The sequence below is a fragment of the Mya arenaria genome, chromosome 2 (genome assembly GCF_026914265.1).
Source record: "Mya arenaria isolate MELC-2E11 chromosome 2, ASM2691426v1".
NCBI classification, from domain to species: domain Eukaryota; kingdom Metazoa; phylum Mollusca; class Bivalvia; order Myida; family Myidae; genus Mya; species Mya arenaria.
The window spans coordinates 69,985,561-70,013,091 of NC_069123.1; the positions used below are offsets into that span (position 1 = coordinate 69,985,561).

Sequence of the window (27,531 nt, forward strand, 5' to 3'; positions counted from 1 at the left end):
GAGTATGTTGAATAAGGTGTAGTTTAATAACTTAAATATTTGAACTTAGGGCGTCTATTTACTAATTTTTTTATATTTTCCGTGGCCTGTAGCTCAAGATTTACGTACATTCAAACGTTTCTGTTTCGTTTAAACTGTATTTACTGTAACGATTATGAAAACAGTGGTGTATTTCTTTGAGAAGTGTTTTACTGATCACATGTATGACAAGTCTTTACATATGCTCGACACTTCCTCGGCACGTGTTAAGTTCGCATTTATGGCGGTTCATGTTCGAATTGCCATCTATTTGTTTTGCGACACCCTTCTTTGACTTGACAATCATCGTTTTCATCTGATGGTCAGACGTTGTCGATACTCCACCAAGATCGAGAGCTGTATCCAGGGTCAACTCACTTTCTGTTTACAAGTGTGCTCAAACATTGTCAGCTTTGACACCGCAGACGATCCTGTCTCTTATTAGTGAATCTTGAAGTTCACCAAATTCACATGAACTGACTAAAATCGGAAGCTCAGTCACAGTTATCTGCCTGATCTTGGAATTGCTTGTCACATTCTTGTTTTGGGTTACAGTATTTGTGACGCAGATGCTACCGGTTTACCATTTTGCGTGATTGTTTTAGATGGTAACTAAGTGTTGGCGGCATTTGCGATCCTCTCTTTCAGGTCTTTGAATAATTTATTTTTTACTTAATTTGGACTGAAAGCATTTCATCGGATCCTATTTTAAGTGTTGTTTTTTTTAAGAATCGTGATAATTACTCGCTAGTTGCCAATTGTTTTGTCGCATGTAATGGAACGACTAGTTCGTGCCCAAGTGATTTCGCACACGGGTTGTTTCACCCGTCAGTACGTGTTCTAGGCTCCGGCCATAGTCAATACAACTATTTATCAGAAATCTTGACAACGTTTAATTCCACGATATATTTACGTCATTGTCACATAATCTACTGACCATCTGACCTCTGCCTTAGTTCAGAGGTTTGTCAAAAATAAGAACGTAATTTAACGAAATTTCTGAACAACCGGCCCATTCTTCTTAGAAAAAGGCATAACTATTAACTACCAGAAGTTGTATTTAACATTTATTTCACGACATTAAAATTACAATACTGTACAAGAGAAAAACATAATGAAAAGTGATTTTAATGCAATACAATCGTAATTTGCTGAAACTAAACAGAATTATTAAACAGTTATTACGAAATACATGTTACTTGAAGATGTAGGAACGACAAATCATCATAACAATACAAAGAAAATGTTCATATTAAAGCTATATTTGAAATATAATTCCATTGTTAAAATGTCTCTTTTTTCTGCTTAAATCCTTAAAAGCAAAAATATTTTTATCATGATCCATTTTGCTACCAATCATGAAAAATGTTGATTGCCATCAGACCTGTTGTGCAATTAGTTTCCAGTTACACACCATACAGTGCCTAGCATCCATTTTATAAACAGTTGCTGCATGATCAGTGTGCTGAATACATATCTGAGTCACAAAGTCACATTATCTTGCAAGGTGATCTCATCGTGAGGAACTTGAGCTTGAGCGACTGTGTCGCCGCCGCCTCACGGGTGACCTGCTGCGAGAACGACGACGGGGTGGGGTCCGGGCACGGCGGGGAGGAGACCTGGAGTTAAACATATAGACATATATACTTCACTCTGATATCAAAGTATTGAATGTGTAAAAATCTACAGTACTTAATAGATGATTCGCTCAGTTGCAGCGAAAAACGGTTCAGAACTCCCCGATTCCATATGGAACCCAAAAATTTGATCCAATCTGCATATTAAACATGCATCCTAAAAGCTGACCCGTTGTATCCGCATTTTAAACATGTCAACTTTTGTTACGCGGCAGGCAAATGGTTAATAGTTAATCTTGCAGCCAATCAATAAGAGTTTCTGTTTTACTATCCTAGTAACATGGCGTTTCCCTCATTGAAAGATCCTTCTCAAGAACTAAACATTAGAGAGTGGGCACATTTCAAGCTCTGCAAGGAATTGATACAAAAATCATCATGTTAAATTTATTTCGATGACGTTAGTTATCCTTAGTCTGGAAGCTCAACTTATCTAATGCAGCATTTGAAAAGGAAACACTCCAACTATGTGGGCAAACTTTGAGTCTGTCAAATTTTACAGATACAGAAAAACACCGCACATAACAGAAACTATCTGTTAATATGATTTAAATGAATAACAAACCATTTTTTGTTTTGTTATTCGTTTAAAATTTATCAACAGATTGTTTCTGTTATAAGTGTGTGATGTTTTTTTTGTTATTTATATTTGTAAACAGAAAGTCTTGTTAATTAAAATTTGTTATTAATGAACACTGTCCTTTTTTTTATAATTGCAATGATTAAACAACCTTAAAAACTTAATATTACATAGCAGCAATAAGTAAAATATGTTTGATATCGGAATCGAATCAAGCTTTAAGTGAAGCGTTGCAGCTCTAGTACTTTATTTATACAGTATTTCTTGTTGTTTGTGAACAATGATGATCTTTCACATCCGTTTATGATATAGACTTAATACTTTTCCTTTCAGTCTTACATATTGGCAACCATTACCAATATATATCATTCAAGAAACTTTGGTTAAAAGCTGCAATTTTATAACATCATTTGTGAAATAAATGTAATGAGAAACTGGTCACATTAAGCATGCAATCATTACCTGCGTGTTCGCTCATCTCGAAATCTTGGTGGAGAAGGTCTCCAGGAGCGTCCAGACGGAGGGCCTCGTCTAGACGGTGGTGGACTTCTCCTGGCAGGTCTAGGAGCTGGCCGCGGTGGCAGGACAGTTTGGGCAGTCACCTCCTGGCCATCTATCTGACCTAAAAACAGAATGTTATGTTGCTTTTAAACTCCCTTCTGATATTTATGAACACAGCTAAAATGACTGACTACTTTAACATAAATATGATGTTAATACAGGCACAAACCATTTACACTGAATCTGTTTAATTCATTCGAACCCAGTGTTAATAATGTGAATAAGATATTTTCACCTTCCTTTGTATCCTACAAAGAGTTCAATTGAATAACTTTTCCTTAAAAAACAATTTATAATTTTGGTAGAAATACAATCAAATATTCATAATCATAAGAGTAATTTCAAACAAGTTTTCTCACAGAACTAAAACTATACAGGCATAAACTAAAGCACTGACAGATGTAACTTGTAAGCATGTATCACAGTGACACTAACCTCCATCCATATGTTTGACTGCTTTGTCAGCTTCTTCTGGATTTGAAAAGTCCACGTAGGCAAATCCCTTAGAGAAGCTTGGGTGTGCCCTGTCAGGGGGCATCTCAAGGTGCTTGATCACCCCATACACAGAGAATATCTCCTGAATGTGTTCCTTCATCACATTACGAGTCAATTTACCAACATGCACCTTTGTCGGCCGAGGTGTTGGACTTCTCTTCTTGCGCTTTGGAGACCTGTTTAACATAAAACACACATGTTACTTAGTGAGAGTAAGTTACCATAATAAAATATTCAGGAGACTAGAACATTGTTCAAAATCATTGGAATTTGTTTCAGTACATGTTCAGTCCATATTTTGCAGCTTGTTTTGAGATCTAAACTGGGCTACTCGAAAAAATCCACTAATATCCGAATGAAAAATTGTGTTTTTTTTTTTAAGTTGTGCTCTTGCTCAAACATGATCAACTTACATACATTACAGGCACTTACTCTCCCCCTGACTTCTTGCGTGGTCTTGGTTTGTCCCGTGACCTTGAGCGCCCACTTCTTGATGAGCCGCTGGACGATGATGAAGATCGGGAAGAGCTGGAACTACCTGAGGAGCTGCTGTCAGAGGATGACGAACGCGACCTACTTCTTGAAGAGGAACTGATGTAAGAAATTTTTTATATCATATCTTTAGTTAGAAAACAAGAGCTGTCACAGAGACAGCGCGCTGGACTATTCTGCCGCTTTTCGGTGTATGGAATGAAAAGTTTTGGGGAAACATGCATGGATCACTGTTACGTTAGATTTCAATGCAATACATGGTGTGCTGAGAAATTTACATAAATTGAATTGGAAAATATTTGAGGTGGTACGCAAACTTTAACGTTAATTTTAAGTAGAAAAAGGGGCATAATTTTGTCAAAATGCTTGATACAGAGACCTCCTCATGTGTACAGGCTGGGGGCATAATGGTGAACAAGCTTGCGAAGTTTCAAAGCCAGATGTCAATGGACTTTGAAAATATTTGAGGTGGTACGCAAACTTTAATGTAAATTCTAAGTCGAAAAAGGGACATCATTTTGTCAAAATGCTTGATCGAGTTACCTCCTCCTTTGTACAGGTTGGGGGCATGATGGTGAAAAAGCGTGCAAAGTTTAAAAGCCAGCTGTCAATGGACTTTGAAAATATTTGAGGTGGTACGCAAACTTTAACGTAGATTCTAAGTCGAAAAAGGGGCATAATTTTGTCAAAATGCTTGATAAAGTTACCTCCTCCTGTGTATAGGTTGGGGGCATAATGGTGAACAAGTGTGCAAAGTTTCAAAGCCATAATGTCAATGGACTTTGAAAATATTTGAGGTGGTACGCAAACTTTAACATAAATTCTAAGTAGAAAAAGAGGCATAATTTTGTCAAAATGCTTGATAGAGTTACCTCCTCCTGTGTACAGGTTGGGGGCATGATGGTAAACGAATGTGCAAAGTTTCAAAGCCATATGTCAATGGACTTTGAAAATATTTGAGGTGGTACACAAACTCTAACAAAAACTTTAACATAAGTGGTTAAGCCGACGCCGACGCTCGGGTGACTAGGATAGCTCTCCTTATTCTTCGAATAGTCGAGCTAAAAATACAAGATAAGCTCAAATGAGCTATTTTTGAACATGAAACCGAGGTTAGAAATTACATTGAATGTCAAAACTGAGGATTAAAAAGATAAGAAAATTGCAATTTAAAAACATGGTACTGAACATTCATTTAAATGCATAAGGTAAAAATAGATTCCTGTCACATGACTGTCAAACTTTCATGCAAAACTTACATACTCCACACTTTCAAAGTTGAAACCATGCTAAAGTTAACATTAACTATAATTTAAATATATCTTTAAAATTATTAAAGAGTATGCATATCATGATATGAATGTATTGATTTTCTTCGTAGACAAAAAAATCGCTAAAATAAAAGACCTAAAACAAAATAATAAACAAGACGCCAATGCGGCAACACCGCATTAAAGATTTTTTATTTGACGAAGCAATTTTGCAAACCTAGGATTTGAGCTAGTGACCAAGTATTTTTAACCAAAAAGACCCATATTTATACTTATCGGAGATATTGTTCATACAAATAACCTGATTAACAGAAACTATTCCATTTGTGTGGGAAAAAATGAACATTTTATAAATACATCAGATTTACCAATAAGATCTGTCTCAGAGACCTAGTTCTTGACCCTAGATGACACACTTTATCATCTAAGATTTCATTATTCATATTCACATAAGATTAAGACAACATGTAGACAAATATTCTGACCAAGTTTCATAAAGATTTGATAAAAATTAATGAATTTTTATGACCGTGGAATTCTTTCTCCTAAGATTTGACCTTGTAACCTAGATTTTGACCGTGGGATGACCCATATTAAAGAACTTTCAAGATACATGTATTATGCAGACAAATATTCTGATCAAGTTTCATAAAGATTTGACATGGAAATATTTTCCTAAGATTTGACCTTGTGACCTAGAATTGACCCGGGATGACCAATAAGCAAAAAATAAGCAAGATATTATGCAAACAAATATTCTGACCAAGTTTCATCAAGATATGAAAAAAAATATTGAATTTAAGATGTGGAAATGTTTTTCCCTAGTGATCTTGATTTTGACCCGGGTTGACCCGTATTAAAAAATATGCAAGATATAATGCAGACAAGCACTCTGATCATGTATCATCAAGATTTGATAAAAATTGTTGAATTTATTACCATGAAATATTTCTTCTAAAGATTTGACCTAGTGACCTAGTTTATGACCCAAGATAACCCATATTCATATATAGTCAAGATAACATGCCAACAAATAGTCTGACCAAGTTTGATAACCATTGGATAAAAACTCTATTTTATTACATAAAATGAAAAGAGAAATATAGAATTGTTACCGCCCGCCCGGGTTTGCCATTCTTTAACCCATAAGTTATTGATGAAAAATCCTGCTAAAAAGGAAACCAAAATCTTATTCTATTACAGAAGATTTTTGTTTTTTGGAGATATGTCTTTAAATAACTAACCTGCTGCTATCTGAACTTGATGACCCGGCCCGTTTCTTTTTCTCTTTCTCCTTCTCAGTGTCCCGACCACGGTCAGGCATTTTTGTGTCTAAAATATATATACCGGTACATAATATCAATTTCTGCCAATATGATCAGGGTTCGAATTTAAACTCGCATACTCCCAAAATGTGAGCGACATTTGCAAATTGCGAGTGACTTTTATTCAAGCTCGCAAAATTCTGCGAGTGTTTTTTTCTAGACCACAAATTTTTTAAAGGGAAGTAGAATAAACATGAACTTAACTCTGCTACGAAGTCGAGTGTAAACAGCCTATAAGTGGCATGTTTTTATACTACCAGTATAACAGTCTGCGAAATAAGCCACACGCCCAATGCCCGTGGCATATAAAAAATCCGTCGGGCCTGTCAAAATCGGCAGAGTACGCCCGGCGGGCCTATGATTTTTTATGGACGAATACTTGCTTTATTTCGCAAATAATCGATTTTCTTTTTGTGTCCACAAAAAATAATCATAAAGTGTGTGATTGCATTACAATGCTTCACGGTATACACTCTTTTAAATACATTTATACCGTTTTTTCAAATTATCTGCCATTTGATGACGTCACGATGGGATAGCCGATAACAGAACCAGTTGATCAATTTTCAGCGATGGAATGCGATATAAGGTACAGAACAGACTTCATGTCTTTAAAAAACATTAATTTATTATAAATGTAGAAAATATATTTCGTACCAATTAATCAAAATTGCTGTGCCTCGACTAAAAAAATTGGTTTGTCACATATTTACGCCATCTCGTGATTGTTTAGAATTGAACATTGATCAAGCCCAGTCGCGAATATATGTTTGCAAACCCTATTTTAATGTTATGGTATGAAATTTGACACAAATCTAAATATAAGAGCTGTTATTTTTTCATGTTTGTATTCTTCTGTTTACGGATTTTAAATGTTAAGTTCCTGAAAGCCATATACTGGCTATGATGAACTGTGACCTAGCAAAAGACTGACATTGAAGTGAAAAGGACACAAAGTTGATCTAATGATTGCAGCTAAAATAATTCATGTGGAACAATAAATAATTTTAAGAACTTTCACATATTTGACCAGGTGATTCCATTGTCACCTTTCGGTTACATCAATTAGATATCATGGAATGATTGTACTATATTAAATAATTCAATATTCCAGGTGCATTGACCTTCACGATCACTACAACTCATCATCATGTTCCGATTTCACTATGTCGTGCACTGATTGGCTAACGGAATTTCCGTAATATATATAACTTGATAGATGCTATTTTTGTTTCGTCCTATCTTTGGCATTTGCTAAGATGCTTAGCCTCGACTCGCACCAAAGCAGATAGTATTTTTATGAAATAACCTACATACTTTAAACGGTATATGGTACTGAAATCATTGAGTCATCCAATATAATAAGTATGTGTGTTTCAGAGGAAGACAATTGACAGCTTAGTCTCTGTGGATTCAGATGCTGATGATGATGTGAAGATGGCTGAGGACCATGTGTTTTCTTTGTTGTCCTTTTTACAAGAGAATAGCATTAAATACTCTATGAAGAGGTCAAACTTGTTATTTTTCTTTTGGGCCTATGAAATATGATTCGGGCCTATGGATTTGTTAAGGTTATAGGCCCGAATGGCCTATGCTTATTTTTTGTTATTTCGCAGACTGGTATAAAGAAGACAGTACGGAGTCACGCTCTAGTAAGTTTTCAAGAATGGAACAAATACGGAAAAGGCTGAGTTTTATCCCAAATCTTTCTGGGATGCTCCGAGGTGTGCATAATACAAAGTGAATACAAATGACGTAATCACCTAGCTCAATCATTGGCTAAATTTAGCGTTTTCGCACACTTTTATGTAAACCTCATCAACCTTTGAATATATCCGCCCAACTGTCAAAGTGAAAAGACTTCGATACAGTGTGCGAAATTAACGGTAGCCCGATCGCCCGAGGCGACGAAAAAATGACCCGGGCTACAAAAAAAACCTATAAGATTAGCCCGATGGGCACTGAAAATAAAATCGTTGGGCTTGTTGATAAAAAAATTGTCGAGATGATATTTACCTTGACACCGTGTACCTATTTCCGGAAATATCTGAAATGGAAGTCAAATGTCGTCCCATAGGGCCGTACACGCAAATAAACAATTTTCAGACTTTCTATAGTATGTGTATACACAAACAAATTGGGTCGGAACAAATTTACCCATGCAACGCAACTTTATCATTGATGAAAGCAGGGTACCAACGCATGCCCCGTGAATAATTTCCGCTTGCGCAATGTCCAAGTCAGCATATGCGTAAAGAAATAAAGAAAGATTGTAAATCATGTGCACGGCTCTGTTTGACAATATTTGACTTCCATTTCACTTGGGCCTAAAAAAAAAAATACATTTGGTTCGGGTTACCCGACCCTACCTACGGAATAGGCGCCGACCCTACCGTTTTTATAGTCAGTTTGAAAAAAAAATAATGAAAAACTCGAAAAAAAAAAAAAAAAAAAATTCGTTTTTTTTTAATTGCTTTTTAATATTAAGTTTAAACCTTAAATGCTTGTACAAAAGATAGCTTTAACACCATTCTCCAATGATGACAATTATATTCTTATATTAAACCTAATAAAAAAAAAAAAAAAAATAAAATAAAAAGCCTACCTACCCTACCTATTTTTTTTAAGGATGTAAACCTAACCAAACAATTTTTTTTTTAGGCCTTGTATCGTGATAAATATATTGTTCCTCTTAAGCACACGTGTTGAATTGATGGGGTAATAGCAGGAAAATGCATTTTAGTCTTGAACATTTCGGTAAAATTAGCGGGTAGTTGGTTCGTCAAGTAACATGTTTTAGGAAATTTGGGGTTTAAATTGCATTTGTTTTCGTTGAAACTGTACATTTCCTTAAAGATTGACACTGACTCTACAAGGAAAGTCCAAAAATGTAGAGTTTGGTTATGATTTGATAAAATTATGACTTCTTAAACATGGTCATTTCAGCAAATATACAATAAAAAAATGCCAATTATCACAAGTTACTGTTACCACATCATAATCTTACTTTAATAAGAATTGATAAAAAAAAGGGCGGGGCGTGGGGTGTGAAAACAACGCAACCTGCCCCTGTGCTTTAATGTTGATATTTATTTTTGGATGTTCACTACACATTAAAAGGAAATAGTATGTACTCGCTGAAGTTCTTTAGCTAGACAGGACCCTCAACTCTGGCAACAAATAAATGAAAAAAATTGCTTTTTTCATTTTGCAATATGCAAAAAATTGTTATTTACAGTAAATCACATCCAGTCTCATCTTTTACTGAATAAAATGAGATCTAGATCAGTTTGTATATCATTTTGTCTCTTTAAAAATTAAAAATACTCACAAATATGTTCTGTGATATTTCTGTAAACTTCTGGGCCACAGAAATCTGGGTTGGGCTACAGAAATCTCATTGTCTGTAGCCCCATTGGCTACCAGGGTAAAAAGGTTAATTTCGCACACTGCTTTGATATATATTATAGTCCAAAGCATCCACACTACATTTACTGTCGCTTTTATTTATTTTAAATTTATATTGTTATTGTTTTTTAATACTGATAGACATAATGAAATCTGTAGCGTGCTCGCGGAATGGGTAATACCTGATGGCGAGGGTAAATATACCCCCCCCCCTTCAAAGTGAACAATGTCAAAAACTTAAGATTGATACTTTTTAATATTTATTGTATATCTTATATCTACTTTAATTAGACAATATCATAAGTAAATAAAGCAAATAATAAAATTTCAAGTTGATTTTTCATTTTTGGAGTTGCCTCAAAAAGCACTCAAAATTAAATTTGAACCCTGATGAGGTCTAAAAAAAACAACATTTGGTTCGGATTACCCGACCCTACCTACGGAATAGGCGCCGACCCTACCGTTTTGCTTTTTATTTTTTTGTCTTTCAATATGAAGTTTAAAACCTTAAATGCTTATATAGAAGATAACTTTAACACCATTCTCCAATGATGAAAATGACATTCTTATATAAAGCCTAATAAAAAAAAATAAAAAAAATAAAAAAAGCCTACTACCCTAACCAAACATTTTTTTTTTTAGGCCTGATATCAATTGAAATCATCCTCAAAGGGATAAAGTGCAGGTATCAAAACCATAGCAGTTTTGAGAAACCTGTATTATTTAATGTTTTTTTGATAAGGAAATCTGATAGGGATGAGAGTTAAATTTACAAAAATAATGTCTTGAAAATTGTTATGCTACGAGCTCTATTGAAAACTTAAGTCAAGCAATGGCTTATAGAAAATGTTGTTTTTTGGATGCTATATATATATAGGCGTGTTGTTTATATTTTAAAATAAAACAAATGTACTTTGGATGTATTTCAGACATATTTAAGATAATTATATTTAAAATAATAAGTTTATATTCAAGACTAAGGTAAATTGATCATATATATGTATTTTGACCAGTCAGTTTCCATAAAAGGCAACTTTCAAATAAAAGCTTCGCAGGTGACATATATGCCAAGATCTGCTAATAACGGAACATGTTTGAGGAAGGAAATAATAACAAATAATAATAATAATAATAATAATAATAATAATATACATGTATCTTATTAGAAAATAGAACGTTATTTCCACGAACCAGCTAAAACTAATATACTAGTATATACGAGTCACATATTCATAACACATACACCAAAATATTAGTTCGATTGATTTATAAGAGGCAGCGATACTCACCGATATAGATTCTGATAGTCCAGAAAGTTTGTTTACATTCGTACAAAAGCGTCTCCGGAAGTAAACTTTTTTAGTCTGATATGTTACGTTTGTCCTCATTGGCTTAAAAATATTTTTAAACCAATCAAATAGTGGCTAAGAAGATTCTCAAAATGGCGACCTCCAGACAAAATCCCCGTCAAATTGACGGAAGAGAAGAAACGATGTTTTCGTCCATTGCTAGTCAATTCTTTCAGATGGTGCCTATACGGAGAATTCAGTGGCAGGTATGCATGCGTTTAAACATGATGATTGTCACCTGTCTCTTATAATACGATTAGAATCTGCTTATTATAAATTTTGGATTGATATATCCGAAATACATGCAAGTTTCATGAAGATCATCATCATCATCATCATCATCATATTGATCATTACTAATAATTGCAATCCTCTGATAAATTATTATCGCCGTGAATAAAGAAACTGAAAGCATGCAACTGAAACGTCTTGTTGTTGTTTATGTTGTTGTTGTTGTTGTTTGTCAAATTATGGCGTCGTCGTCTATGGTCTCGATGTACTTTATCTAATATTTTTGCCGATATCATCTATGTGCTTTATTCTATGTACTTGTACTCTTGTTACTTTTTTTTTTTGACACATCGAATTTTGGAAAGTTGTGTGTTTTTTTTTAAAAAGGACAAAAAAATATTTTATTTTTTTATCAAATTAAATATTTAAAGCCTGTTTGTTTCTGACAGATATAAGCTTAATGAATCCATCAGTTCTTCTTTCGCACTTTTCGTTATTTCTTCTTTTTCACCCGCTAGTAACCCCAACGTAATTGCTGCATTGGGTATGCAATGTCTGTATTGTATTTGCAAAGTTCTTTCTTCCAGTCCTCTTCTAGCTTCATCATACTTTTTACAGTGGAATAAGAAGTGTTCTACAGTTTCAGGAACTTGGCAGACACTGCAACAGTTGTCAAATTTTTGGCTTGCTGTTGCCTATGTTCTTTTGTACTTCGACAAATTTATTCGCCGTTATCATCACATAGTACTGCTTCACATTGTGCTTTTACTCTTGCTACTTATAATGATATAAACATCAATTAATTTGGAAAGTTGTTTGAGTCTGTGTTCTTTTTGATTTATCTTGATTTTTAACTATTTATTTTATCATTACATCCTCTTCGTTTCCGTCAAATAGTCTGCCAAAGACGCAACTAAAGCTTCTTTTGCGTCCACAGGAATGTTTTCTATTTCACCTGCAAGAATGGCTATTGTGATTGCCCCACAGTTTATTCCAAAGCGATGTAGGTGTTCTTCAGTTCTTTTTTCTAGAGCTTTTCTTGCCACTACAAATTTTTTACATTGAAAAATGTAGTGGTCCACTGTTTCAGGAACCATACAGAAGTCACAGTTTTGGTCATTACTATCGGTTATTTTAGCCCAATGGTTTTTTAGATGGCTGTGTCCACTTAGTAGCTGGTTGATTAAGATGGTTGTTTGTCGAATTATGGCGTCGTCGTCGCCTATGATCTCGATGTACTTTATCGAATATTTTTGCCGATATCATCTATGTGCCTTATTCTATGTACTTGCACTCTTATTACTTTTTTGACACTTTGAATTTTGGAACATTGTGTTTTTAAAAAAAAAAAATGTAATTACAGGGCTCATCCTAGACAGAAATTTTAGGGAGAAGTGAGAACGGGGGAGGGTGCAGGAGGGGGTTTCCCCCTCCTGTAGGTCGGAAAATTTTGAGATTTTAAATGTCAAATGGTGGGTTCTGGTGTGTCCTTGACAACTTTTCTATGCATTTAAATAGGTGTTTAAAATAGTCATACTGGTTGTTTTTAGTTGGAATTAATTTGTTGTATATACCTTTAAAAAAAAGTCAAGTTTCAAACATTTTATTACATGCAAACCTATCATGCACACATACATATATATCAGAATTTAAATACATGATAAATAGATAAAATAAGCTTATAAATACAAACAAAACTAGCTGAAATCAAACAACATGACATCAATTGTAAAAAAGAAAAGAAAAAAAGTAGTCAATATAACATCACATCATAGTTCTCAAAACAAGAAGCACTATGCACTCGATCAGTCTACACAATGTAGGTCTCAAGGTGAGATTCATCAGAGAACTGTCTTCTGTCTTTTCAGCGGCCTTGTGCTGATTTGCTGAAAATACACAAACTATTTCTTTAAAAATATTTCACAGTATCTCATCATTTTCAGCTGTAATTTAAAATAATTTGGGCATATATTACAACATGTTTTAAAATATATAAAACCAGACACCTTAAAACGAACACCACTTTGAATTGATTTATCTGCGGACTAAGCAATGCTTCTATTGTTTTAATAAAATTTAATACTTACACAAGCCATGTCTCTGATGATTGGTTGTTTTTGCTGGTTGGTCATGTCCACGGGCGAGGCGTTGTCCAACTTAGCACCTCTACAAACTTCGCAGTGCCATTTTTTATCTGCATCTTGTTTGTACCAACTGAAATTATTTTGATAATTTTACTTTTTGAATGATTTCTTATTTGAACTGTCGATCATGGCATCACTATCAACATCGTCAGTTTTACGTTTCAGGCCTGGGGAATCCTGTTTGTTTCCGACAGATATAAGCTTAATGAATCCATCAGTTCTTCTTTCACACTTTTCGTTATTTCTTCTATTTCACCCGCTAGTAACCCCAATGTAATTGCTGCATTGGGTATGCAATGTCTGTATAGTATTTGCAATGTTCTTTCTTCCAGTCCTCTTCTAGCTTTATCATACTTTTTACAGTAGAATATGAAGTGGTCTACGGTTTCAGGAACTTGGCAGACACTGCAACAGTTGTCTGTTTGGTCTGATGTCTGTTTTGACCAGTGATCTTTTAGCCGGGTGTGACCGCTAAGGAGTTGGTTGATTTGGCTGAAACTTTTTCTTTTCTTTTCAACAACTCAGTTTCTTACCCCGGGTGTGACAAAGATGTCATGTATGGCGGAAGACCTCTCAGAGTTACGGTATTATTTTCATTAATGGCTTTTCTTTTCATCATTTGCATGACTTCACTGGCATCTTTCTTTTCATCATTGAATTCTGCTTCATCAAATTCTGCTGCCTTCTTAGCCCCTTCTTTTGCCTGCTTGTCAGCCAGCTCATTTCCCTCTATGTTTTTTATGGCCAGGTATCCAGTGCACATGGATTGTATTACCATTGTTGTTGTTGTTGTTTTGTCGAATTTTTGGCTTGTTGTCGCCTATGTTCTCTTTGTACTTCGACTTCGTCTAGTTCGTCTTAGTCTTGGTCTTGGCCTCAATTAGCCGCAATAACTTCCTGTAGGACTGGTCCACCAGTAAATGTCAACAAATAAAGTCTCACAGGTACATTGTTTTAGTGACATCACATTGCAGAGTTATCAATTTGAAAACCGTTCTGTATTTTCGACGAAGGCACTTAATTCTTCAGCGATAATTTGTCTATGCTCTTCCCAGGTAACTCTATCAAGCATTTTGACAAAATAATGCCCCTTTTTCTACTTAGAATTTACGTTAAAGTCCATTGTCATCTGGCTTTGAAACTTTGCACACTTGTTCACCATCATGCCCCCAACCTGTACACAGGAGGAGGTAACTCTATCAAACATTTTGACAAAATTATGCCTCTTTTTCTACTTAAAATTTAAGTTAAAGTTTGCGTACCACCTTAAATATTTTCAAAGTCCATTGACATCTGGCTTTAAAACTTCGCACGCTTGTTCACCATCATGCCCCCAACCTGTACACAGGAGGAGGTAACTCTATCAAGCATTTTGACAGATTTATGCCCCTTTTTCGACTTAGAATTTACGTTAAAGTCTGCGTAACACATCAAATATTTTCAAAGTCCATTGAGATCTGCTTTGAAACTTTGCACGCTTGTTCACCATCATGCCCCCAGCCTGTACACAGGAGAAGGTAACTCGATTAAGCATTTTGACAAAATTATGCCCCTTTTTCGACTTAGAATTTACGTTAAAGTTTGCGTACCACCTCAAATATTTTCAAAGTCAATTGACATATGGCTTTGAAACTTTGCACGCTTGTTCACCATTTTGCCCAAAACCTGTACACAGGAGGAGGTCTCTGTATCAAGCATTTTGACAAAATTATGCCCCTTTTTAGACTTAGAATTTACATTAAAGTTTGCGTACCACCTCAAATATTTTCCATTCAATTTATGTAAATATCTCAGCACATCATGTATTGCATTGAAATCTAATCTAACAGAAATCCATGCATGTTTCGCCAAAACTTTTCAATCTATACAACGAAAAGCGGCGGAATAGTCGAGCGCGCTGTCTCTGTGACAGCTCTTGTTATTGCCTCCAATTCTCCAACTTGTATTGAAGCACTCTTGGCAACTGGCTGGCTCAAGTCTACTCTTTCCTGATTATTGAAGTATATGCAGGCTCCTGATCCACATGGCCCTGCATTTCCTAAGCATGACCCATCTGTGAATGCAATTACAGTGTTCACTTCATCTTCTGCAATAATTTGTGAACTAATCTTTTTGGAAGCTTCTTGTTGTGCTAGATTTCTTGTTTTTGAGAAACCTAGGTTGTTCCAGTATTATGGCCGTCTTCTACTTGGTTGTAACCCTTCTAAGTAGGATGCCTCTGGTTCAATTGAATTTGTGTTTATGTCGGTCAGTGATTTCATGTCTGTTACTTGTTGTAGCATTTTTAGCTCGACTATTCGAAGAATAGTTGGGCTATACTACTCGCCCCAGCATCGACGTCCGGTTAAAGTTTTAGGGCAAGTTGGGATTTTCACTTATAAGTCCAATACCCTACATTCAATTGACTTAATACTTCACACAGTTGTTCAGGGCCATCACATGATGAGGTTAGATAACTCCATATTATTCTTTACACAGATTATGGCCCCTGATTGACTATAGAACTTAGGTTAAAGTTTTAGGGCAAGTTGGAATATTTATTAATAACTTCTATATCCTTTGTTTAATTGATTTAATACTTCACACAGTTGTTCAGGACCATCACACAATGAGGTTACATAACTCCATATCCTTAATACAAGTTACGGCCCCTGATTGACTTAGGTTAAAGTTTTAGGCAAGTAAAAGTTAAGGGCAAGTTGGGATTTTAATAAAAAAAAACTTCTATACCATTCATTAAATGCACTTAATAAAATTCAAAATTATTTATGACCATCTTACTACAAGAAACGTAACTCCATTTAAGCCTAAATACAAATTATGGCCCTTGAACTTAACCACATTTTCATAACGGGAAATCAAGTTATTTGAATGACTTGCGTCATTGTTTGGGCGGGCTGGTGGGAAGGCAGCATCAAAGTCACCTTATGTATCAAATAATTTTAGTTGGGTTTGACATAAAGAGACCAAACATGGTATTATTACATCGTTATTGTATTCTGAGTCAAAGCGGCGTAGTCGAGCACGCTGTCTTACGACGGCTCTTGTTGTTATTGGTGTTGGTTGTTTTACTTGATCTGTCCTCTTTTAACCCATGTTTAAAGTCTGTTTTATCAGGGATGTGTCAGGTTTGGCCATTATCTTTGTACATTCTCTGATGGCAATTTCTTCAAGTCTCAGATCTATTGGTTTGGTATATTGGTTTTCGTCTTCTTCATAGTTTTTTGGCTATGCCGAATGGCTTGGTTGTCGCCTATGGTCTCCTTGTACTTTTGACAAATTAATTCACTGTTGTCATTGCATGGTACTAATTCTCTGTGTACTTATACATTGATTCTTGTTAATTTAGTGACAGGCACTTAAACGGATAGCTGATGTTTACATAATTAGTTATTGTTTATTTGTTACAGTATTTATTATTTTTAACTCTTCTTTTTATCTTTTAAGCAGGTTAAAAAAAGCTGGGCACCGACTAACAGGATTTGTGATCCCCAGAACAGTTTTTACACTTTTGTTTGTTTTGTTTTTGCATTTCCCTACATGGAGTTCTGCTCAGTTTTCACAGAAGTTGACTTTTTTACAGATTGCAGCTATGTGTCCAAATTCTTGGCACTGGAAGCACCTTGTAGGAATATTCCTCTTGTTTCTGTATGCCTGTACCAAAATTGTCTTCTTTCAAACTGTGAACTTACTTTGAAAAAGTTTTTGATGGTCTTCAAAGGACTCAAACTCTACAATTACAACAAGTTGTTGTTTTATTGAATTTTTGGCTTGTTGTCGCCGATGTTCTCGTTGTACTTTGAGGAATTGATACGCCATACTACTTCTCATTGTACTTGTAACTCTTGCTACTTATTAACTTTTGTTAACGCCACTTAATATGGGAAGTTGTTTGAGTGTATTTTTTTTATTTTTTTACTATTATCATTATTATTACATCCTTTTTGTTTCCGTCAGTGATCTTTGAGGCGCATATGTTTGATCAGTAGCTGATTTATTATACTGACCATTTTTCTGTTGTTTTCGCCAACACATACCCTTTTACCAGGTTCAATTGAAACATCAAGTTTGGCCACAGATTTTTCTTTGTGGTGGTATTGTTTCAGCCAGATTCCTCCATATCTTTGTATTTCATCGTTTGTCTCACTGTTCTTCCGTCAATTTTTTTTATCAAATTCTTGGTCTAGCTTTGCAGCATCCCTTGCTCCTACTTTTGCTTGTTGGTGTGCAAGTTCATTACCTCTGATGGTGGTGATATATCGTTGTTGTTGTTTTTCAAATTATGGCGGCGGCGTCGCCTATGGTCTCCATGTACTTTTAAGTTTATCAATTTTTTTCTCGATGTTGTCTATGTGCCTTATTCTATGTAATTATACACTTGTTACCTTTTTTTTACTGTACAAATTTCAGAAAGTTGTGTTGTTTTTTTAAAGAAATTTGTTTTAGAGCCTGTCCGTTTCTGACAGATATAAGCTCAATGAGTCCATCAGTTCTTCTTTTGCACTTACACAATATTTCTATTGCACCGCTACCAATCCCAATGACTTCACTTGACTTTTTGACAACCACATGTTTAAGTCCTCTTTCAGTGGATCTTCTCTTTTTGCCTCAATTCTAACCAGTTCCTCTGCTTGTCTTAACCTTATGTGAATTTTCATTTGTAGAGAATAAGTTAATATTTTCAAGGATTCTGTGCTTGTACTTTAGTAAACATTCACTTGCTTTTAACAGAGCGCAGTGTTAGACCGTTTCAAATGTGCGTATGCATTGGTCAGTTTGAGTAACCAGTACAGGTAAACCAAATTCCAAAATTGGCAAGACCAAGGCTTTGTAGAGCTTCATATATGTTGTCTGTGTGCGGCCACTATATTTACTGGTGAAACAGTCAAGTCCTTTTTACAAGTCAATAGGTTTGTGGAATAAAAGGTTTAAGAACAAGTTGAACATGTATATGAATTATGTTAGTATTTTTTCGCGTTTTTGCCAAAACAAAGCTATTTTTCTAAGGGCTTCAACTTTATTCCCTTAAAAGTGGTAAAAAACACTGCTGTAATAATCAGGTATAGCCAAAGTCTATTACTTATCTCAAGACGTGTTGCCTTTTTCAGATGCCTAGCTCTGTTTGTCTCTGGGTTTAAACCAGTACTGTAGTGTTATATATGCATATTTTTTCTACCATATGGACATGAAAACCTCACAAAGACATTTTTTTGTGGGAGAGGGGGCTCTGGATCCACCATGAGACATTTAGCAATTAACTGTGTTCATGTTTACAGAGTGCAGATGTGCAGAAAGAGGAGCTAGGTGTTGACCAGCAGCGGATCCTGTTGTCCCTGACTGTGAGGAGCCAACTTTGCCAGAGTTATCCCCCTTCCACACAGTACCAGAGGGCGTTCGTCAAGAAACTTCTCAGTCTGGTTTGTTTGTTTTTGAAATTCATTTTATTTTGTCTTGTTTGAGTCTGTCAAATCTTTAGGATTTGCTGTATGTTTTTTTTAAATACACTTATACAAAATAATGAAAGCCTTATATTTATTTTAATTTTATGCTACATAAGATAAGGATTACTTTTCGTAGGTGTGTTCATTTTTTGTTGTACGTCATGGATCTAATTTGCCCATATCCAATTTCAAGCTACTAGTACTAAGTCTAGATCTTGGTGTTTTAGTTTTAAAGGAACAGACAATACTTGATGCACTGATCAATTTTTCCATTAATTTACATGATATGACTTGACTCTACTTAATGTGTTCATCTGTAAGATAATAAAACTGTTGAAAACTATGTGTTCATTACACTACATGTATTGTTCCAGCTGGAGGAATATGATGTGGAGATATGTGACGACCTGTATGAGGTATACACGGATCTTCTACAACAGCATGACACAGAGGAAGATGCGCTTTGTTATAAGACTTTCTCTCTGGTTAGTTAAAAATATCTATGGGATTTGTTATGTAGATCTATGCTGATAGTGAACTGGTTTGTATAATTGTCTCAGTCCTACCTGGCATTGATATTAGTCATCTGTGTCAAATTCTAGATTTTAGTTCTACTGCTCACACGCCTCAGTTTTGATTGTATCACAACCAAACTTGTTAGATATTCATGAGAGCTAAGTTCCTTTTTTTAAACCGGCCAGATCTGACTATGAATGACTGGATTATTACCCTTTTGGGCCTCTTGTTTAACTAGCCCTGAAAATAATTTCAGCAAACTGGGTTTGCGAGCTCATGCTTATTTCTGCTACTTAGACTTACCCTGAGTCTGTGATCCATGATTATAAATGAAGTACTCATATTTTCACTATCATCTACCCCATCAACGTCAGAATTATATATACCACCCTGACTTGTGGTACATGTTAGCCATTTATAATTGAGTGTTGTATATTTCAGGGTGAGGAAGAGTCTGTAACAGTAGTGGAGTCAGTTAACATGATCTCATTTGGAACGACTGGCCTCAGCACTTGGCAGGTGAGGCAACATTTTTGCCCTCTATGCGCTTAGAAAGGGCATTTGGATTGCTATTATTATACCCCCATATATATCTGGGAGTTGCCTTCATCATGGCCCTAAAAAGTTGTGTCATATGTAGCTGCAAAAGTATTTCACCAGCACACATATAGCTTCATATGTATGTTGGTCATACCTGGGCTGTTGTGCCCTCGCCATTTCTGTCACATTTCACATGGGCTTACAAGAGATATGGCTCTTGACTTTGAAAAAAAATGTCAGAATTTTTTTCTGTCACATGTAGCACCAAAAGTATTGCATAATTATACATGTACACTCATGAAACTTCATGGCAATTTTGGTGATCATGGGAACTTTCGCACATTCATTTTTTTGCGACATTTCACTTTCTATAAGAAGTTCAAGAGTTACAGCCCTTTAGTTAGTTAAGTATTGTCTGAAAAATCTTGTGTATTGCTCCTATACAATGAAATTAAAGAGGAATGCCATTTCTTTAACAGTTCATTTCTTAGTTCTTCATTGATATTTAACCTTTCCTGTGTCCAGCCCGTGTCTAAGGTCATTATAACTTCCATGTTCATTTCAGGCAGCCCAGCACATGGCAGAGTGGGCATTTCAGAATAAGAAAGTGCTGGAAAACAGGTAGAAATAAAATGAATTATAAGAATTTTAAATGAATTTTAATAAGAATTATGTTTCAAAAGTTTTTGGCTTTGGTTATATAAGAATAAAGAAGACTGTTACAGTCCCCTTCCCTCACATGAATGTCAACATCACTTTTACAACTTGGTTTTAGGCTCTAGCTCCCCTAAGCATGAAGGACTCAAGATGAGCTAAGGTCTGTTGTGCATCCTTAACATTTTTGGCCGTAAATTGCCTCTTCTCAGAAACAACTTGACCGATTGTGCTGAAACTTTACTAGAAACACCAAGGCATTAGTCCCTTTCAAAAGTGCCCTTTTGGCAACATGTTTCATGAAGGGAAAAAAATGAAAACCTTTTCATGAGTTGCAATGGCTAGAGCTTTTTAGCTCACCTGAGTACAAAGTGCTCAAGGTGAGCTTTTGTGATCGGTCTATGTCGGGCGTCTGTCGATCGTCTTCTTCTCCTTATTCGCTTGGACAATTTTGATAAAACTTCATAGGAATAATCCTTGGTTGGTGCTTTTTCAAAATTGTTCAAAGAAATGAATTCCATGCAGAACTGGTTGCCATGGCAACCTAAAGGAAAATGTCAACAATTGATTATAATCATCTTCCTCTCCTTAACCGCTTGGACAATTTTGATGAAACGTCATGGGAATGATCCTTGGTTGGTGCTTTTTCAGGCAACTGTGACAAGTCCTGTAGGTGATCATCGAGGTAAAATGTGTATAACTTGCCATATGTATTTGACACATAAAGGCAAGATCAACTTTTTATGTACTTGTTCATAGGTCAATGTCCCATTCAGGGGCATTTGTCACATACTGTGACAGCTCTTGTTCAATATTCTTTGAGAAACAAGCTATATTGATAACAAAGGTTAAACTCTTTTACTCAGGTGAGCGATTTAGGGCCATCATGGCCCTCTTGTTGATATAAGGCATTGTCTAGTGGTAATGTCAAGTCTGTTTTTCTCTGGGATGTGTAACTTCTCTGTGATGTGTAACCCTTTAACTGTCATTCATCATTATTACACAGCCACTTTTCTGAGGCTAAATTAATCTCATTTGCTTTATACTTCATTAAATAATAAGGGTAACTTCCCCCTTTCAGCTAAGAAAGCCTTCTTTATACTGCAAATTGGGGTGCAGTGGGTCAGTCCAGATAAAGCCAATAGGTGCTGGCAAGCTCTAACACATCCATTTCCTCCCTCTCCCAAAATGTCGAAAAAATGTTAAAATTTTGCCCTACTGGTCAAACGTCACTCTGCCACAGAGGTCAGCTGTTTGACATAAGCTATACAAATATATAAAGTATATATTGAAAACCTTTTAAAATATTTTACTTTCTTAGCAACCACTGATCCGTTTCAACCAGATGACTTCCATAGGGACTGCCTTAGCAACTTGTACTTTCTTTAGTTACCAATGACTAAATGTCATTTATTAAGTTTTGCAAACTTGACATTATGACCCACGCTCTTGTAAACTTATGAGCATTGATACTCAGGTGAGCAATATAGGGTCATTTTTGCCCTCTTGTTTATGAAATCTACCATCATAGACAAATCTTAGTTACCAACATTGAAATGCAGTGGTCGACATCAGCACAAGCCCGCAAGCCCTGCACTGGTAAAATGTCTTTCGGGCTTGCTCAAATTCTGAATTTTATATAGCAGGGCTTGTTCAAAAATTTGATGCCAAGCAATAGTATAAGAATTTGGGCTTGTTCATTCCAAAGTCTAATTTTGATGACTGTGAATGTAGAAAGTTCTGTTTATAGGAACTATTTAAACTGTAGGAAAGTGTCCTGTGTGCTAGTTTTTCATTTCTGCATTGTACAACATTGTACTGATACATTCTTTCTCTTTCAAAAGTTGTTAGTTGAACTCTTGTAACTGTATAAATATAGCTGATATGGTCTATGTAATTCTTTACGTCCAATTGTTAAAATTTCAGCTACATGTTTACCATCACCTATTATGATAATTAATTTATTTAAACCAGTTTCTTGCATGTTGATGTTGCAGGTGTGTGTTAGAACTGGGCTGTGGTGTGGGTATGCTGGGATTGGTCGTATGCCAGGCGTGTGGGGTCAGCTCCTATGCATTTACTGACAACAGCAGCCATGTCCTCAACCTAGTCGCCCACAACGTCCACCAAAACTTATCCAGGCACATATCGGGACCTTACGCTAGCCATTATAGGATTAAATCTGGCCAGTCAGGACCTGTCAAGCGGGTCAGGCATTCAAGTGAAGATGATGTTCACCATGTCAGTGCATGTGGTGGTGAGACTGACCATACAGAGTGTGATAGAACAAGACAGGGTGGCAGAAATAATTCTGATGTTGATGGGGTAGATGATTGTGAAAATATGAGTACTTCAGTTACAAGTATTAGTGACTTACAAGATGGAGATGATGGTGCTTTGAATTTAAATAGAAAGTATTGGAAGGAGATAGGCCATGATATTTTTGCCTATGATGCTACAAGAACTGTCAGTGTTGGAAAACTGGATTGGGAAGCCACTCGTGACCAACTTGAAGAGCCATACAGGGATATAGACATGGTTCTTGCAGCAGGTATGATACATGATTTTCTACTGGTAGAGGAAATCTGAAGATTGTGTACACCAACCATCCTAGCTTTTACGTTTTAGCTTTTGCTCAGATAAAGTACCATTGTTTCGTCTTAGAGAAAATGCTGTAATTTTCCATATGAAAGCTATGGCTCAGTCTTTCGCATAAGCCTATGGCATGTTTATCTTAATTTCAAAATTTTAAATGCTCATTAATTTGTAATTTTTCTTTTCAAAATATTTGTTCACTCGACTTTCAATGTTGCAGATGTTGTGTATGATGTGCGAGTGATCCCAGCCCTTGTTCATGTTCTGAAGACATTCCTGACCCCGAGTGACGGTCGTAGCCCCTGTGTGGCCTACATTGCCTCCACCATCCGCAATGAGGACACACGAGACCAGTTCCTCATTGCCCTCAGTAATTACTCCATGACAAAGAGACACATTAAATTAGATGAATAAAATTATTAATGTTCAAAGTTTAAATTCCTTGATATGCTTAAAATGTTCATTGCTTCAAAGTTTAAATACCGGTATGTGAATTGTCAGATATATTAGGACAGATCTTTTTCCTCTTAATGTGTTATTTGTGTCATTAGGGATATTTTGTTTTAGTTGCAGATTAATCTACACTCAATATATTATTATGCTAAGATGTTGTTTTAAACAAAACATCATATGAATGCTTATTTTTTCACAGGTGCAGAGGGGCTTTGCTACACACCATGTGAGTCACCATCAAGACAGCTTTTCCACTATGACAACTCAGTACCAATAGAAATCATCAAGGTCACTGCTTAAATGACAGGGTTTCAATGTCACTGTGTTTCAAGGTGACTGCGGAATGACAGTGTTTCAAGGTGACTGCGGAATGACAGTGTTTCAATGTGACTGCTTGAATGACAGTGTTTCAATGTCACTGCTTGAATGACAGTGCTTCAATGTCACTCCACAGTGACTGCTGCAGAACAGCATTTCAATGTCACTGCTTAAATGACAGTGTTTCAATGTCACTGTGCATTGACTGCTAAACGACTGTGTTTCAATGTCACTGCTTGAATGACAGTGTTTCAATGCCGCTGTGCAGTGACGGCTGAAGGACAGTGTTTCAATGTCACTGCTTGAATGTCAGTGTTTCAATGTCACTGCTTGAATGACAGTGTTTCAATGTCACTGTGCCGTGACGGCTGAAGGACACTTTTTCAATGTCACTGCTTGAATGACAGTGTTTCAATGTCACTGTGCGGTGACGGCTGAAGGACAGTGTTTCAATGTCACTGCTTGAATGACAGTGTTTCAATGTCACTGTGTGGTGACTGCTGAAGGACAGTGTTTCAATGTCACTGTGCGTTGACTGCTGAAGGACAGTGTTTCAATGTCACTGTGCGGTGACTGCTGAAGGACAGTGTTTCAATGTCACAGCTTGAATGACAGTGTTTCAGTGTCACTGCTTGAATGACAGTGCTTCAATGTCACTCCACAGTGACTGCTGAAGAACAGCGTTTTTAATGTCACTGCTTGAATGACAGTGCTTTAATGTCACTCCACAGTGACTGCTGAAGAACAGCGTTTTAATGTCACTGCTTAAATGACAGTGTTTCAATGTCACTGTGCGGTGACTGCTGAAGGACAGTGTTTTAATGTCACTGCTTGAATGACAGTGTTTCAATTTCACTGTGCGGTGACTGCTGAAGGACAGTGTTTTAATGTCACTGCTTGAATGACACGTGTTTCAATGTCACTGTGAGGGTGACTGCTGAAGGACAGTGTTTTAATGTCACTGCTTGAATGACAGTGTTTCAATTTCACTGTGCGGTGACTGCTGAAGGACAGTGTTTTAATGTCACTGCTTGAATGACACGTGTTTCAATGTCACTGTGCGGTGACTGCTGAATGACAGTGTTTCAATGTCACTGTGCGTTGACTGCTTGAATGACAGTGTTTTAATGTCACTGTGCGGTGACTGCTGAAGGATGCTGTTTTAATGTCACTGCTTGAATGACAGTGTTTTAATTTCACTGCTTGAATGACAGTGTTTTAATGTCACTGCTTGAATGACAGTGTTTCAAGGTCATTGCTTATAAGACTTGAGTTTCATATCACTGCTAGAAGGGCACTATTGACATTTTATCAAAGTTCTTATATTTATCAAACATCAAGGTCACAGCTGGTCTCTTGCCTTGTATGTGGTGCAATATATAATTAAAAGTTGTATTTGATATGTGTAATTGTGCTTCTTTCTAATCTTATGACCATTTCTGACCATTTCAAATAGGTCATTTTATTAATCTCTAGTTCAGTGTTGTCCAGGCCGTTGTGCCTTGAATGTTTTACTACTGGGCTTGTCCTTGTAGTTGTCATTGTATGTAAACCATTGTAAATACCATTGAAAAATAAGTATGAATTCAAACATGCATGTATTTCACTGTCCAATGCAAAACAATAAGGTTTGTCTTTCTTAACATTGTAATAGTAGGTATAAGAATTATGTGGTATGAAGTTATGAACACATGGAGATCAACATTTTAGGAACATTTGTAGCAAGAAAAATCTCATTTATAAAACTCTATTGTATCTGGATTAGGAATAAATGCATACAAGTTTATGTTCTTTAACATTTCTATTTATGATTGTGTCTATAAAGGTTCTATTTTAATAATTGGTATGTATAATCATATTCAATGAAATGCTATTGAAGAGACCTAGTTCACTGTACCTTTTGAAAGCTAAAACTAAGTATATTTTTAACCATGATCGATCATTTATGTACATTTGTAATATACCAAGTGCTAGTAGACATTGAACATGCTTTTCCAGTGTTTGTCACTATCTTGTAGACTCTTAATGGTGCTTTGTTGTGAAATTTGCTTACTGTTCATCATGTGTATTGAATTGATACATCTTTGTCAAGGAAATAAACTTGAGCTGTTAGAAAGTGACATTTTTTGTTGTTTTGTTTCTGATATTGGCCCAAAGCTTAAGTAAGGTAATAATTTAAACTAGAAATGTGTCCATAGGACACGGATGCCCCCACTTCGATTTTTTGTCACAGAAAATAAGCCATAATGATTATTCAGGATAATCTGCACAAGGGCAAATCCTTTTCAAAAATTAGATCGGATAAGATATTTTTTAAGTATTGTTGGGAAATAAAGGGCCCTAACTCCTAAATGATTAAAGCGATTTCCATGGCTATCGAACTTGATCAAGGTATTATGGTCACAAACATGTGTTAAAAGTTTGGTGAGGATTGGACAAACAGTTTTCAAGAATTAGATCGGAAACAATCTTCGGGACGTATTTTTCAAGTCTTTTTTTGCAAATAAAGGGCCGTAACTCCTAAATGACAAAAGCGATTTCCATGGCTATCGAACTTGATCAAGATATTATGGTCACAATCATGTATGTAAAGTTTGGTGAGGATTGGACACATACTTTTCAAGAATTAGATTGGAAACATATATTTTTGAAGTATTTTTGGCAAAAAAGGGCCGTAACTCCTAAATGACTAAAGCGATTTCCATGACTATCGAACTTGATCAAGATATTATGGTCACAAACATGTGTTTAAAGTTTGGTGAGGATTGGACAAACGGTTTTCAAGAATTAGATCGGAAACAATCTTCGGGACGTACGTACGTACAGACAGACAGACGTACGTACGGACAAGGGCAACCCTATATGCCGCCACTTTGTGGGGGCATAAAAAGGAGAACAAAAACAGAAATTGATTTTTTTGAATAAATTAACTTTCATAATTACAAAAAAGAAAAAAACTTTCTTTACAATAGTTGAATGTGTTGATTGATTGATGGTTTATATTCAGTGTGTGTATACCATGTGATAAGTTACGTCATAACTTAAAACAAAGATCACTTTTCTTACAGTACTCCATTTTTTAATGAAACAAGGGGCAGTCTATGCCACTTAAAGAGCTCCACCTTCGTTTATTTACCAGATTGTGATAAGTTGGTTTCATCAAACACTTCCACAAACGTGTTTTCAAAATAATATTTGACAGTGCTTCGTCAGACGGCTGTTTTGTGAAAAGGTTTGTTGAAATTTTTTAAGAAACTAAACTCAATCAAACTCTGGTAAAACACTGAAGGCAGGGCTCGTTTAGTGGCGTAGACTGAGCTATGTTTCATTTAAAATGGTGTAGAATAAGTGGTTATCTTTGTTTAAAGTCTTCATTCAAAGAAAAATATTGCCTTCTGACGTAGCATTTACGACGCAATTTTTCACGTGGTATACACACACTGATATTTATTCAGGTCACAACACACACAATGTGCATTTAGTAACACCATTGTATTCAGTACATT

General features: G+C 35.8%; 2 protein-coding genes across 3 annotated transcripts; one reads left to right on the top strand and one right to left on the bottom strand.

Annotated features, from left to right (window-relative positions):
* Positions 1-1,072: 1,072 nt before the first annotated feature.
* LOC128223798 (RNA-binding protein with serine-rich domain 1-A-like) lies at positions 1,073-11,182 on the bottom strand. 2 transcript variants are annotated; one of them, XM_052933209.1, is made up of 6 exons: positions 11,074-11,182; positions 6,296-6,383; positions 3,721-3,864; positions 3,229-3,464; positions 2,695-2,854; positions 1,073-1,637 (listed from the first exon to the last, which is right to left on the bottom strand). In XM_052933209.1, exons 2-6 carry the CDS (start codon positions 6,373-6,375, stop codon positions 1,532-1,534), a joined length of 726 nt encoding a protein of 241 aa, XP_052789169.1. In that variant the 5' UTR covers positions 6,376-6,383; positions 11,074-11,182; the 3' UTR covers positions 1,073-1,531. The 2 variants fall into 2 exon arrangements, with proteins under 2 accessions (XP_052789169.1, XP_052789158.1); XM_052933198.1 differs by having other exon boundaries at positions 3,721-3,879.
* Positions 10,553-26,139, top strand: LOC128223790 (uncharacterized). Its single transcript, XM_052933187.1, has 9 exons — positions 10,553-10,765; positions 11,206-11,339; positions 18,785-18,925; positions 19,324-19,434; positions 19,907-19,984; positions 20,571-20,626; positions 22,657-23,210; positions 23,475-23,624; positions 23,907-26,139. The coding sequence occupies exons 2-9, from the start codon at positions 11,226-11,228 to the stop codon at positions 24,005-24,007; spliced, it is 1,305 nt and encodes a 434-aa protein (XP_052789147.1). The 5' UTR covers positions 10,553-10,765; positions 11,206-11,225; the 3' UTR covers positions 24,008-26,139.
* Positions 26,140-27,531: the final 1,392 nt, after the last annotated feature.

Coding starts and splice junctions, on each gene's coding strand:
- LOC128223798 (XM_052933198.1), bottom strand. CDS start 6,375: ATGCCTGACCGTGGTCGGGACACTGAGAAGGAGAAAGAGAAAAAGAAA. Junction 3,880..6,295: donor TCAAGTTCAGATAGCAGCAG/GTTAGTTATTTA, acceptor TTCTTACATCAG/TTCCTCTTCAAGAAGTAGGT. Junction 3,465..3,720: donor CGCAAGAAGTCAGGGGGAGA/GTAAGTGCCTGT, acceptor TATGTTAAACAG/GTCTCCAAAGCGCAAGAAGA.
- LOC128223790 (XM_052933187.1), top strand. CDS start 11,226: ATGGCGACCTCCAGACAAAATCCCCGTCAAATTGACGGAAGAGAAGAA. Junction 18,926..19,323: donor TCAAGAAACTTCTCAGTCTG/GTTTGTTTGTTT, acceptor GTATTGTTCCAG/CTGGAGGAATATGATGTGGA. Junction 20,627..22,656: donor AAGAAAGTGCTGGAAAACAG/GTAGAAATAAAA, acceptor TTGATGTTGCAG/GTGTGTGTTAGAACTGGGCT.